This window comes from Camelus bactrianus, chromosome 1, assembly GCF_048773025.1.
Source record: "Camelus bactrianus isolate YW-2024 breed Bactrian camel chromosome 1, ASM4877302v1, whole genome shotgun sequence".
Lineage (NCBI taxonomy): Eukaryota > Metazoa > Chordata > Mammalia > Artiodactyla > Camelidae > Camelus > Camelus bactrianus.
In genome coordinates this window covers 122,775,486-122,788,725 of record NC_133539.1, presented here as the reverse complement: position 1 = coordinate 122,788,725, position 13,240 = coordinate 122,775,486, and the positions used below count along the sequence as shown (strand labels likewise).

The 13,240-nt window shown below is 56.1% G+C and overlaps 1 protein-coding gene across 1 annotated transcript in view; it reads right to left on the bottom strand.

Moving 5' to 3' along the window:
- The window catches only part of LOC141578982 (uncharacterized), an 81,164-nt gene extending 80,830 nt beyond the window's left edge, over window positions 1–334 (bottom strand). Inside the window, exon 1 of the mRNA XM_074373081.1 lies at window positions 14–334. Coding sequence (XP_074229182.1) covers window positions 14–334 — 321 coding nt within the window. The remainder of the gene's footprint in view (window positions 1–13) is intronic.
- Window positions 335–13,240: the final 12,906 nt, after the last annotated feature.

Genomic DNA, 13,240 nt, shown 5'->3' with positions numbered 1-13,240 from the left:
CACCATGCCTCACCTTGCGGGGGGGCGGGGCGGTCCAGGCTCCCATCACCATGGTGACAGCCACCAGACAGGGATCCAGGGCAGAGTGCAGGCGGGCATGGTTGGAGGCACTTCCACTTCCCGCCTGGGTGCCCTGCCCCGCTGTGCCCAGGGCCTCCATCTGAGGCGACGGGTCAGGGTGGTCCCGGGCTGCACACTGCTCGCTCGCTTGCCAATAGGGCTTTGGATGGTCGATGGCGCTGCCAGAGGGGAGGGTGCAGCCAAGCCCCGGGATGGACAGCAGGCAGCCACAGACGCCGTGGGGGGGGGTGCCCTGGCAGAGTCTTGCTCCCATCTATCCCACGGCCTGGCCTGGGGGCAGCCTTGCTGTCCCAGCTTCCTGGAAAGCGCTTTTCCCTGTCAGTCTGCTCCTGACAGGCAGGCGGGGTGCAATCACCTCAGCAGGCGGCTGCTGTGTCGAGAGGGCAGGATTGGGGCTGCCCCTGCTAGAGCAGGGATTCCCTCCCATTTCCCGCTGTCGCTGCCCCTATCCAGCACACTCACTGCACCGCTGCCCGCCTCTCAGGAGCAGGCTGACTGAGGACAAGCCTCCTGCGAACCTGGGGCAGCAGAGGCCGCCCCCGGGCCAGGCCGCGGGGGAGACGGGAGCAAACCCACAGGCTGGCACAGGGCAGCCCCCCTTCTCCCGCCGCCTCAGCTGCCACCTCTGCCGTCTTCCCCGCTCCCTGACCGAACCGCGCAGGCTTCCAGGAAGGAGGCTGACCTACACGTGTCAGGCCTGCAAACCTGGGGCGGCAGAGGCCGCCCCCAAGCCAGGCCACTGGGGAGATGGGAGTACACACAAGGGCTTGCACAGGGCAGCCCCACTCCCGCCACCGCTGCCCCTGCCCCCTGACCGCACCATGCCAGCCTCCTGGGAGCACATCGACCTAAAGACGTGGGTGCGGTGAACCTGGGGCGGCAGAGGCCACCCCCCCAGGTCAGGCCACGGGGCAGATGGGAGCAAATGACTGGCTCCCAAGGGGCAGCCCCCCTCCTCCCACCACTGCTACTTCTACCTTCCTCCCAAGCCCCCTGACCACACTGAGCCCGCGGTCTTCCCCAAGTGGGTAGAGACAGAACATATCTCAACATAATACAAGCTATTTATCACAAACCTACAGCCAGCATGATACTCTTCAGTGAAAAGCTGAAAGCCTTTCCGCTAAAATCTGGAACAAGACAAGGATGGCCTCTCTCACCACTTCTACTCAACATAGTAAGCAGTGGAAGTCCTAGCCATAGCATTAGACAACAGAAGGAAAGAAAAGGGACCTACATTGGAAGAGAAGAGGTAAAACTGTCATTATATGCGGATGCTATATAATGCTAAAACTACAGATAAAAAACCCTAAAGCCTCCACAGAAAAACAATGAGCGCTAATCAACAACTCAGCCAGGTAGCAGGAGACGGCACCAACACACAGAAATAACTGGCACTTCTTTACACAAAAGTAATGGTCCCTTTTAAGCCCGCATCCATAAATTAAAACACAGGAATTAACCTGGCCCAGGAAGTGAAAGACCGCTGTGTGAAGACCCTGACTAAGGAAATGAAAGAGGACTTAAAGAAATGGAAAGACATCCCGTGTTCTTGCATTGCAAGAATTAATAATGTCAAAATGGCCACGCTGCCCAAAGTGATCTACAGATTTGATGCGACCTCTATCACATTACCCAGGACATTTTTTCACCGAACTACAACAAACCATCCTAAAATTTATACGGAATCACAGAAGACCCGGAATTACCAAAGCATTCCTGAAGAAAAAGAACGAAGCTGGAGGAATAACCCTCCCAGGCTTCAGACAGTACTACGGAGCTACAATCAAAACAGCATGGCGTTGGTACAGAAACAGACACACAGGATCAATGGAACAGGACAGAAAGTCCGGACATAAACCCACGTACGTATAGTCAATTAACCCATGACGAAGGAGGCCAAGAATACACAGTGGAGGAAAGACAGTCTCTTCAATAAGTGGTGCTGGGAAAACTGGGAAGCAACCTGTAAAAGACTGAAATCAGAACATTCTCCAACAATGTACAAAAATAAACCCCAAATGGATTAAAGACCTCAATGGAAGACCAGATACTGTAAAACTCCTAGGGGAAAACACAGGCCCAACACTCACGGACATAACACTAATGCAATGTATTTTTGAACCACCTCCTGGACTATTGGAAATATAACCAAAAATAAACAAGTGGGATCTAATTGAACTCAAAGGCTTTTTTGCACAACTACGGATACTGTCCACAAAATGCAAAGACAACCTACGGAATGGGAGAAAACCTTTGCAAATGATGTGACTGACAGGAGACTAATTTCCAAAACATACAAACAGCTCATCCACCTTAATGTCAAAGAAACAAGCAACCCAATCCAAAAATGGGCAGAAGACCTAAACAAACCATTCTCCACAGAAGACATTCAAATGGCCAGTAGGGCACATGAAAAAAAATGCTCAGCATCGCTCATTGTCAGAGAAATGCAGATCAAAACCACAATGCGATATCGCCTTACACCAGCCAGGATGGCCATCACTGAGACGTCTACAAGTGACAGATGCTGAAGAGGGTGTGGAGAAAAGGGAACCCTCCAGCAGTGTGGGTGGGAGGGTAGACTGGTGCAGCCACGATGGAGGACAGTATGGAGGTTCCTCAAAAACATGAAAATAAACCTACCATGTGATCCAGCAATCCCACTCCGGGGAACATCCGGAGAAACAGAAAATGCAAAGAGACACGTGCACCCCAGTGTTCACAGCAGCACTCTTTACGACAGCCAAGACACGGAAACAACCCAGATGTCCATCAACAGTTCCCTAGATAAAGAAACTGTGGTACGTGTATATACAATGGAACAGCACTCAGCCACAAAACAAGAATAAAATCACGCCACTTGCAGCAATATGCATGGACCTGAAGATTGTCATTCTAAGTGAAGTGGGCCAGAAAGAGAAAGAAAAATGCCATATGACATCATTTATACGAGGAATCCAAAAAATAGTAACAGTAATAATAAGGCCGCAAATGCACTAATTTTCATTTTGATTTCTTCAATGTGTGTAAGCACATCTGACTGTCCTTTATGGTCGTACTACCGCATTCTGTTGATTCTTATTTTGTAGTTGGCTTTATTCCATTGATAACTATGTAAGTTTAAAAACCTAATCTCTTCTTAGAAACGGTAAGGAGTACATTTATGGAAACTAAAAAAAAGAGCAGTAAACTGTATATACGCATCTATGTGCAGTAGAACGTGTATGTGCGGTCGAACTGTAGTGACTCTACGTAATAAAACTGGAAAAGGAGGGGAAAAAAAAACAGACATGCGGATCAAGGGAGCAGAATAGAGTCGAGAGAGAAAACCCACAAACTTCTGGTCAATTAGTCTTCAACAAAGGAGGCAGGAAAAACATACAGTGGAGGATAGACAGTCTCTTCAGCAAATGATGCAGGGGAAACTGGACAGCTGCACGGAAATCAATGAAACTGGGATACTCCCTCACACAGTACACAAAAATAAATTTAAACTCGCTTAAGGACTTAAACCTAAGACAAGACACTACACGCCGCTTAGAAGAACACATGGGCAAAACATCGGACACACACGTCAACGACGTCCTCCTAGGGCAGTCTATCCCAGCAAACAGACATGAAGGCACAAATACACAAACAAATGGGTCTAACTGAATTTATCAGGTTTTGCACAGGAAATGAAACCATAAGCAACACAAAGGGACAACCTACGAGATGGGAGAAAATATTCACAAAAGATGAGACTGACAAGGGGTTAATCTCCAGAATATATTAACAGCTCATACAACACACCTTTTCTCCAGTGAAGACATACAAATGACCATTAGGCATATGAAAAAATCCTCAGTATCATTATGCAAATCAAAACTACAACGAAGTATATCACCTCACACCAGTCAGAAAGGCTGTCATTCAAAAGTCCACAAAGGAGAAATGCTGGAGAGGCTGCAGAGAAAAGGGAACCCTCCTACACTGGTGGTGGGAATGCAGTTTGGTGCAGCCATTGTGGGAAACAGTAGGGAGATTCCTCAAAAGACTAAAAATAGACTTGCCAAATGCTTTTGATCTCGGTGGCAGGGCGACCAGCTCCCAAAGGCCCAGGCCTCACCCCTTATTCTGCCCCAGGTCAACTGTGAAGCAGAATGTCCGGGGTGGCCTCCACTTGCCAGGCTGGTCCACCTACACGGGAAGGCCACGACCTAGGGCCAGTGGGAGGTGCTGCCTGGCTGTCCAGCTGCTTCCCACCTCCAGGAGTTGCACCCCCTTTCCCAAACCCAGGTATAAGCGGCAGCAAAGACTACTAATGTGGGGGGTGGGGCACCACAAACCAGGGCGGGGGACCGGACCCACTTCAGGGTCCTAACAGGACATGCGGCCTGGATCTCACCCACACACCCCTCCCTGTGCACCTCCCCAACAGTGCAGCCCAGGCCTCACTCAGCTCCCAGGCCTGCGCGCCCCCACCAGCGCCCCCTAACCTGACTGGTGAAGGCAGAAGAGGCTACAGAAAGCGGCAGCCCAGACCCCAGGCCGTGTTCCTCCTTGGGTAGCTGGTCCAGGAGAACCGGGCTCCCGCCCAGCTTCCACTGCTCTGGGCGGGCTGGGGAGGGCCTACCCTGTGGCCCGCCCCTCCAGGTCCCCAGCCCCAACGCCTCCACCCCGCCACCGACTGGGTCCTGATACTCAACCAGTACCACCACAGGCCCTGGACCAGGCCACACTCCCCAACCCCACCCCCCTGCTTACAGACCCCCACCCAGTCACTGCCTCCCCACCTCTGGCCAGGCCTGGTACCCAACCTGGACCCCCAAGACAAAGCTCCTTCTCCTTACACTGAGGTCCCCACCCTCACACTCCCCGCAAACCAAGCTGACCCCTCATGCCCCACCCAGGGTCCCCCCCCACCATCTCAAGATGATCCCCCTCACCCCTCACCCTGGGATGACCGCCCACCCCTCAGCGGGGTCCCCTCACTCCCAGCAGCCCTTCACCCCTTAGCCTTTCCCCCCTCACCCCGAGTGCACCCCTAACCTGAGCTGACCCCCTCACCCCTCACCCCGTGCGGGCGGGGCAGTCCAGGCTTCAATCACCATGGCGACAGCCACCAGACAAGGATCCTGAGCGTGTGCGGGCACGCAGTCAGCCGTCCCAGGCTCAGGGCGCGGGCAGGCGGGGCTGGAGGCAGCTGCAGTTCCTCAGCTTGCAAAGCATTTCTCCCTGTCAGCCTGCTCCTGGGAGGCAGGCGGGGGGGGCGGTCTAGGGGACTCGGCAGTGGCAACAGCAGGATTGGGGCTGCCACGTGCTAGAGCAGGTATTTGCTCCCATTTCTCGCTGTCACTGCTGCAGTCCCCAAACACTGAATGCACAGTGCCCGCCTCTCAGGAGCAGCATGACCTGAGGACAAGCCTCCAGGGAACCTGGGGCAGCAGAGGCCACCACCAGGCCAGGCCCCTGGGAAGATGGGAGCAAATCCACAGGGAGGCACAGGGCAGCCCCCTTTTCCTGCCACCAAAGCTGCCACCTCTGCCGTCTTCCTCACTCCCTGACCAAACCTGGCAGGCCTCCAGAGAGCAGGCTGACCTACACATGTGAGTCCTGCAAACCTGGGGCAGGAGAGGCTGCCCCCAGGCCAGGCCACAGCGGACATGGCACTAAATCCAAGGGCTTGCAGGCAGAAGCCACCCTCCTGCCACCCGCGCCCCCTGACCACACCATCCCAGCCTCCTAAGGTGACTGACCTAAAGACGAGGGTACAGTGAACCTGGCGCAGCAGAGGCCGCTCCCAGCCCCGGCCACAGGGGAGATGGGAGCAAATGACTGGCTCCTGAGGGGCAGCCCCTCTCCTCCCACTGCCACCGTTACCTCTGCTACTGTTATCCCAGCCCCATGAATGCACTGAGCCCATGGTCTTACCAAAGTGGGTGTACAGGAAACATACCTCAACATAATAAAAGCTATTTATAATAAACCCACAGCCAGCATAATACTCTACCAAGAAAAGCTGAAAACCTTTCCACTAAAATCTGGAACAAGACAAAGATGCCCACTCTCACCACTTATATTCAATATAGTATTGGAAGTCCTAGCCAGAGCAATTAGACAACAGAAAGAAATAAAAGGGATCTAAATTGGAAGAGGAAAGGTAAAACTGTCATTATATGTGCATGACATGATACTATATATAGACAGCCCTAAAGGCTCCAAACAAACACGACTAGAGCTAATAAAACAATTCAGCAAGGTAGCAGGATACAACATCAACATACAGAAACCAGTGACATTTCTTACACGAAAGGAATAATTCCTTTTAAAGCTGCATCCAAAAAAACAAAATACTTAGGAATAAACCTGACCCAGCAAATGAAAGACATATGCTAAGGAAACACAAAGGAAATTAAAGAAGACCCAAAGAAATGGAAAGATACCCCATGTTTTTGCATTGGAAGAATTAATATGGTTAAAACGGCCATATCACCCAAAGCAATCTACAGATTTAATGCGATCTCTATCAAATTACCCAGGACATTTTTCACAGAATTAGAACAAATCGTCCCAAAATTTATATGGAATCACAAAAGACCCGGAATTACCAAAGTATTACTGAAGAAAAAGAATGAAGCTGGAGGAATAACCCTCCCAGACTTCAAACAACACTACAGAGCTACAATCAAAACAGCATGTACTGATACAAAAACAGACATACGGGATCAATGGAACAGAATAGAGAGCCCAGAAGTAAACCCACAAACTTTTGGTCATTTAATCTTTGAAGGAGGAGGCAAGAATATACAATGGAGTAAAGACAGTCTCTTCAGCAAATGGTGTAGGGAAAACTGGACAGCTGCATGTAAATCAGTGAAGTTAGACTACTCCCTCATCCCATACACAAAAATAAATTCAAAATGGCTTAAAGACTTGAATATGTAGACAAGACACTATAAACCTCTTAGAAGAAAACAAAGGCAAAACATTATGGGACATAGATCTTAGCAAGGTTCCCCTAGGGCAGTCTACTAAAGCAATAGAAATAAAAGTACAAATAAACAAACAAATAGGACCTAACTGAGCTTATTTACAAGCATTTGCACAGCAAAGGAAACCATAAGCAAAACAAAATGACAAACTACAGAAGGGGAGGAAATATTTGTAAATGATTCAACTGTCAAATGCTTAATTTCCAGATTATATAATCAGCTCATAAAGCTTGATAACAAAAAACCAAGAACCCAATCCAAAAATGGGCAGAAGATCTAAACAAGCATTTCTCCAATGAAGACATACAAATGACCAATAGGCACATGAAAAAATGTTCAATATCGCTAATTATCAAACAGAAATGCAAACAAATCAAAACTACAATGAGCTATCTCCTCACATCAGTCAGAATGTCCACCACTCCAAAGTTCATAAATGATAAATGCTGGAGAGGGTGTGGAGAAAAGGGAACCCTCTTACACTGCTGGTGGGTATGTAGTTTGGTGTAGCCATTATGGAACAGTATGAAAATTCCTCAAAGAACTAAAAATAGACTTACCCTATGATTCAGCAATTCCATTTCTGGGTATACATCCAGAGGGAATTCAAATACAAAAGATACATGCACCCCAGTATTCATAGCACAACTACATACAATAGCCAAGACATGGAAGCAACCTAACTGAATTTTCAGCAACAGACGACTGGATAAAGACGTGGTGTATTTATACGATGGAATACTACTCTGCCATAAAAAGGACAAAATTATGCCATTTGCAGCAACATGGTTTGACCTAGAGATCATCATTCTAAGTGAAGTGAGCTAGGAACAGAAAGAAAAAATACCATATGGTATCAGTCCTGTGTGCCATCTAAAAAAAAAGACACTATGAACTCACCTACAAAACAGAAGCAGACTTGCAGACTTAGTAAACAATCTTACGGTTACCAGGGAAAGGGAGTGGGAAAGGATAAATGTGGAAGTTTGAGATTTACAAATGTTAGTCACTATACATAAAAATAGACTTAAAAAGTTTTTCTTTTGTGTAGCACAGAAACCTATGTTCAGTATCTGGTTCAATAACCTCTAATGGAAAAGCCGCTACAGCCACCAACTGAGGAAGCAAGAGAAGAGAGGAGAGTTAGTTATCCTAGGCTAGAGCCCAGTCCTCCTAAGTCTGCCCACTGCTGACGCTGCCCCCTGACCACACTGCGCCCTACTCCCAGGAGCAGACTGACGTGAAGACATGCGTCCTGCGAACCTGGAGCAGCGCAGGCCGCCCCCAGGACAGGCCCGAGGGAGATGGGAGCCAGTCCACCTGCTCGGGGGGGGGGCAGCCCCCCTCCCGGCCGCCGCCCCCTAACTTGCACCGCTCCTGCTTCCTGGGAGCCCACTGTCCTAGAAACCAGTGTCCCGAGAACCCGGGGCAGCGGCGAGGAGAACGGCGCTTCCCCTGGTGAGCTGGTCGATTTGCCCCCATCTCCCCTGTGGCGTGGCCTGGGGGCGGTCTCTGCTGCCCCAGGCACATCCCCAGGTCAGCCTGCTCCCTGAAGGGGGGCGCGGTGTGGTCAGAGGCAGCGGTGGCTATGGCGGGTTAGGGGTCTGCCCCTGCGAGCCTGTGGATTTGCTTCAAACTACCCCGCGGCCCGCCCTGGGCTCAGGCTCTGCTGACTCAGGTTCTCGGGACTCAGGTTACAGGTCAGCCTGCTCCTGGAAGGCGGGCGCCTTGCCATCAGAGGGCTACTGAAGCGATGGCGGTATTGGGGCTGCCCCGTGCGAGCGCGGGGATTAGCTCCCATTTCCCGCTGTCGCTGCCGCGGCCCCCGCACACTGACCGCACCGCGCTCGCCTCCCAGGAGCAGACTGACCTGTCACCAGCGACTCGCGAACCTGGGGCAGCAGAGGCCGCCCTCAGGCCGTGGGGGAGATGGGAGCAAATCCACAGGGTCCCAGGGACAGACCCCCCTCCACCCCAATTCCGCTGATGATGATGCCACCGCCCACGCCACCGCTCCCAGACAGCAAGCGTCTGCCTCCCAGGGACAGGCTGACCACCAGACGTGCACCCTGCGAACATGGGGAAGCAGAGGCCTTCCCAGTCCAGGCCGCGGAGGAATAGCGAACACATCCAGGGGCTCCCACGGGGAAGCCCCCATCCCACCGCGGCCACCGCCGGGACCCGCGACAGCAACGCACCCGCCTGAGGGCCAGTCGGAGGTGCTCCCTGGCCGTCCAGAGCCCTCTCACCTCCCGGAGCTGCACCTGCTTTTCCACCCCCGGGTATAAGAGGCAACGAAGACGCGGCGTTCAGGGGCTACTAATGTGGGGAGGCGGGGTACACTACGAACCAGGGCGGCGAACCCGGACCCGCCTCAGGGCCCTAACGGGACGCGCGGCCGGGACCTCACCCACGCACCCTTCCCTCCCTGTGCGCCTCCCCAGCTGCACAGCCCAGGCCTCACCGGCCGGCTCCCCGACCTGCGCGCCCCCACCAGCGCCCCCTTACCTGCTCGGCGACGGCAGCAGAAGCAACAGCAAGCGGCGGCCCAGACCCCAGGCCGCGTTCCTCCTCCGGGAGCTGGTCCAGGAGCACCCGGCTCCCGCCCAGCGTCCGCGCGCTCTGGGCGCGCTCCCGCGTCCGCGCCTCTCCTCCTCCCCCTCCCGCCTGCAGCGCGGACCCTCGCCTTGGGCTCCTGCACTAGGGTCGCTGCGACTGGGGCCAGGCTGCGGGGCGGCCGGGCAGCGGGCCCACCCCAAGGCGTGGGCCGGCCGGGTCCCCACCCCGCCACCGACCAGGTGCAGGCCACACACCCCAGCCCCACTCCCCCTGCTCGCCGCCCGCCACCCAGTCACTGCCTCCTCTCCCTCCCATCCCCCCACACTAACCTCCCCGCCAGGCCATGCCCGGTCCCCTACCTGACCCCCAAGACAAGGCTCCTTCTCCTCACATTTAAGTACCTATCCCAGACTCGGCCCCACTAGGTCCTAAGCTACAGACCCCTAAGCATGACTCCTCATGCCTCACCCCACGTCCCCCCACCATCCAGAGATGGACCCTTCCCCCCTTATCCCGGGATTACGCCCCACCCCTCACCTGGTACTTCAACTCCAAGGGGCCCTCACCAAGGCTGGCCCCCTCACTCCTCAGCCTGTCCCCCTTCACCGCGCGATCCCCCCATACCCAGAGTGCACTGGCTACCTCAGCTGAACCTTCCCTCACCCCTCACCCCGCGGGGGTGGGGCGCTCCAGACTCCCATCACCATGGTGACAGCCACCAGACAGGGATCCAGGGCAGAGTGCAGGCGGGCAGGGCTGGAGGCAGTTCTACTTCCCCCCAGGGTGCCCTGCCCCGCTGTGCCCAGGGCCTCTGTCTGAGGGGACGGGTCAGGGTGGTCCCGGGCTGCACACTGCTCGCTCGCTCGCCAGTGGGCTTTGGATGGTCGATGGCGCTGCCAGAGGGGAGGGTGCAGCCGAGCCCCGGGAAGGACAGCAGGCAGCCACAGACGCCGTGGGGGAGGGGGGCTGCCCTGGGAGAGCCTTGCTCCCATCTATCCCATGGCCTGGCCTGGGGGCAGCCTTGCTGCCCTGGCTTCCTGGAAGGCGCTTCTCCCTGTCAGTCTGCTCCTGACAGGCAGGCGGGGTGCAATCGGCGGGGTGCGATCCGCGGGGCGCGGGCCGGGCCACGGCTGCGGTGGCGAGTGGGCAGACCTGGGCTGCCCCTGCTAGAGCAGGGATTCCCTCCCATTTCCCGCTGTCGCTGCCCCTATCCAGCACACTCACTGCACCGCTGCCCGCCTCTCAGGAGCAGGCTGACTGAGGACAAGCCTCCTGCGAACCTGGGGCAGCAGAGGCCGCCCCCGGGCCAGGCCGCGGGGGAGACGGGAGCAAACCCACAGGCTGGCACAGGGCAGCCCCCCTTCTCCCGCCGCCTCAGCTGCCACCTCTGCCGTCTTCCCCGCTCCCTGACCGAACCGCGCAGGCTTCCAGGAAGGAGGCTGACCTACACGTGTCAGGCCTGCAAACCTGGGGCGGCAGAGGCCGCCCCCAAGCCAGGCCACTGGGGAGATGGGAGTACACATAAGGGCTTGCACAGGGCAGCCCCACTCCCGCCACCGCTGCCCCTGCCCCCTGACCGCACCATGCCAGCCTCCTGGGAGCACATCGACCTAAAGACGTGGGTGCGGTGAACCTGGAGCGGCAGAGACCACCCCCTGGTCAGGCCACGGGGCAGATGGGAGCAAATGACTGGCTCCCGAGCGGCAGCCCCCTCTCCCCGCTTCCGCTGATGATGATGCCACCGCCGACGCCACCGCCACCGCCCCCGCACCCAGACAGCAAGCGTCTGCCTCCCAGGGACAGGCTGACCACCAGACGTGCACCCTGCGAACATGGGGAAGCAGAGGCCTTCCCAGTCCAGGCCGCGGAGGAATAGCGAACACATCCAGGGGCTCCCACGGGGAAGCCCCCATCCCACCGCGGCCACCGCCGGGACCCGCGACAGCAACGCACCCGCCTGAGGGCCAGTCGGAGGTGCTCCCTGGCCGTCCAGAGCCCTCTCACCTCCCGGAGCTGCACCTGCTTTTCCACCCCCGGGTATAAGAGGCAACGAAGACGCGGCGTTCAGGGGCTACTAATGTGGGGAGGCGGGGTACACTACGAACCAGGGCGGCGAACCCGGACCCGCCTCAGGGCCCTAACGGGACGCGCGGCCGGGACCTCACCCACGCACCCTTCCCTCCCTGTGCGCCTCCCCAGCTGCACAGCCCAGGCCTCACCGGCCGGCTCCTCGACCTGCGCGCCCCCACCAGCGCCCCCTTACCTGCTCGGCGACGGCAGCAGAAGCGACAGCAAGCGGCGGCCCAAACTCCATGCCGCGTTCCTCCTCCGGGAGCTGGTCCAGGAGCGCCCGGCTCTCGCCTAGCTGCTTCACGCTCTGGGCGGATTCCGGCGTCTGCGCGTCTGCGCGTCTGCGCGTCTGCGCGTGCGCGTGCGCACGCCCCTCCTCCTCCCGCCAGCTACGCGGACGCTGGGGCGGGGTCTCCTGCTGTACAGCTCTTGGACAGTGGGGCTGGGCGGGGGGCGGGGCCGGGCGGGGGGGCGGGATGCCCCCCCTGCCCGTCCCCCTGCCCATCCCTCCAGATCTCCATCCCCAATGCCCCCACCCCACCACCAATCGGGTCCACACTCAACCACAACCACCACTTGCCCCGGGCGGGGCCACACCCGTCGGCCCCACTCCCCTCGGCCCCACTCCCCTCGGCCCCACTTCTGCTCTCCTCCCTCTCCCCGTTACTGCCCCCCAAACCCTGGCCAGGCCCAGTCTCCGACTGAACTTCCAAGATGGGGCTCCCTCTCCTCACACCAATAAGCAAGCACAGGGTCTCCCTGCAGGGCTGGTGGAACTGGACCCAGTCCTGGACCTTCTGCCGGAGCAGGCTCTGGGTTAGGGTTGGGGTTGGGGTTGGTGTCCAAGGTTAGTGTTAGTGTTGGGGTTGGGGTCGCGATCAGGTTTAGGGATTTGGGGTTAGGGTTAGGATTTCAGGTGAGGGTTGAGAGGTTAGGAGGATGGGTGGGGGTAGTTTTAGGGTTAGGGTTTTATGGTTAGGCTTATTGCTAAGGTTACGGTTTGGGAGGATGAGTAGGAGTTAGGGTTAAGGCTAGGGGTAGGGATAAGGTTAGGTTTAGGGTTAGGTTTAGGGGTTAGGGGTCAGGACCAGAGCCAGAGTTTAGGGATAGGTTTGGGGTTAGGGGTTGGGGTTGGGGTTAGGGCTAGGGTTAGGGTAAGGGAGAAGGAGGAGAAGGGTTAGGGGTTAGAGGGGAGGAGGAGCAGGAGGAGGATAAGGTTAGGGTTAGGGGTCGGGTCAAGTTAAGGTTTGGTATAGGATTAGGGTTTGGGTTCTCGTTCGGGTTTGGGGCTCTGGTTCAGGCTAGGGTTAGGGTTAGGGGCTGGGTTAGGGTTAGGACTTGGGGTAGGGGTTAGGGTTCGGTGTTAGGGGTTAGTGTTAGGACTAGGGCTAGGGCTAGGGCTGGGCTGTACGTGGGGGAGGGGGAGCCAGACGAGGATGAGATGTCAGTTGGAAGATCCCAGTCCCTGCAGATGACAGCAGCCACAGGGTTGGAGGGGAAGGACACTACCCATAGGAAGGAAGGAAGACCCCAGTCCTGGAGGCTCCCTGGTG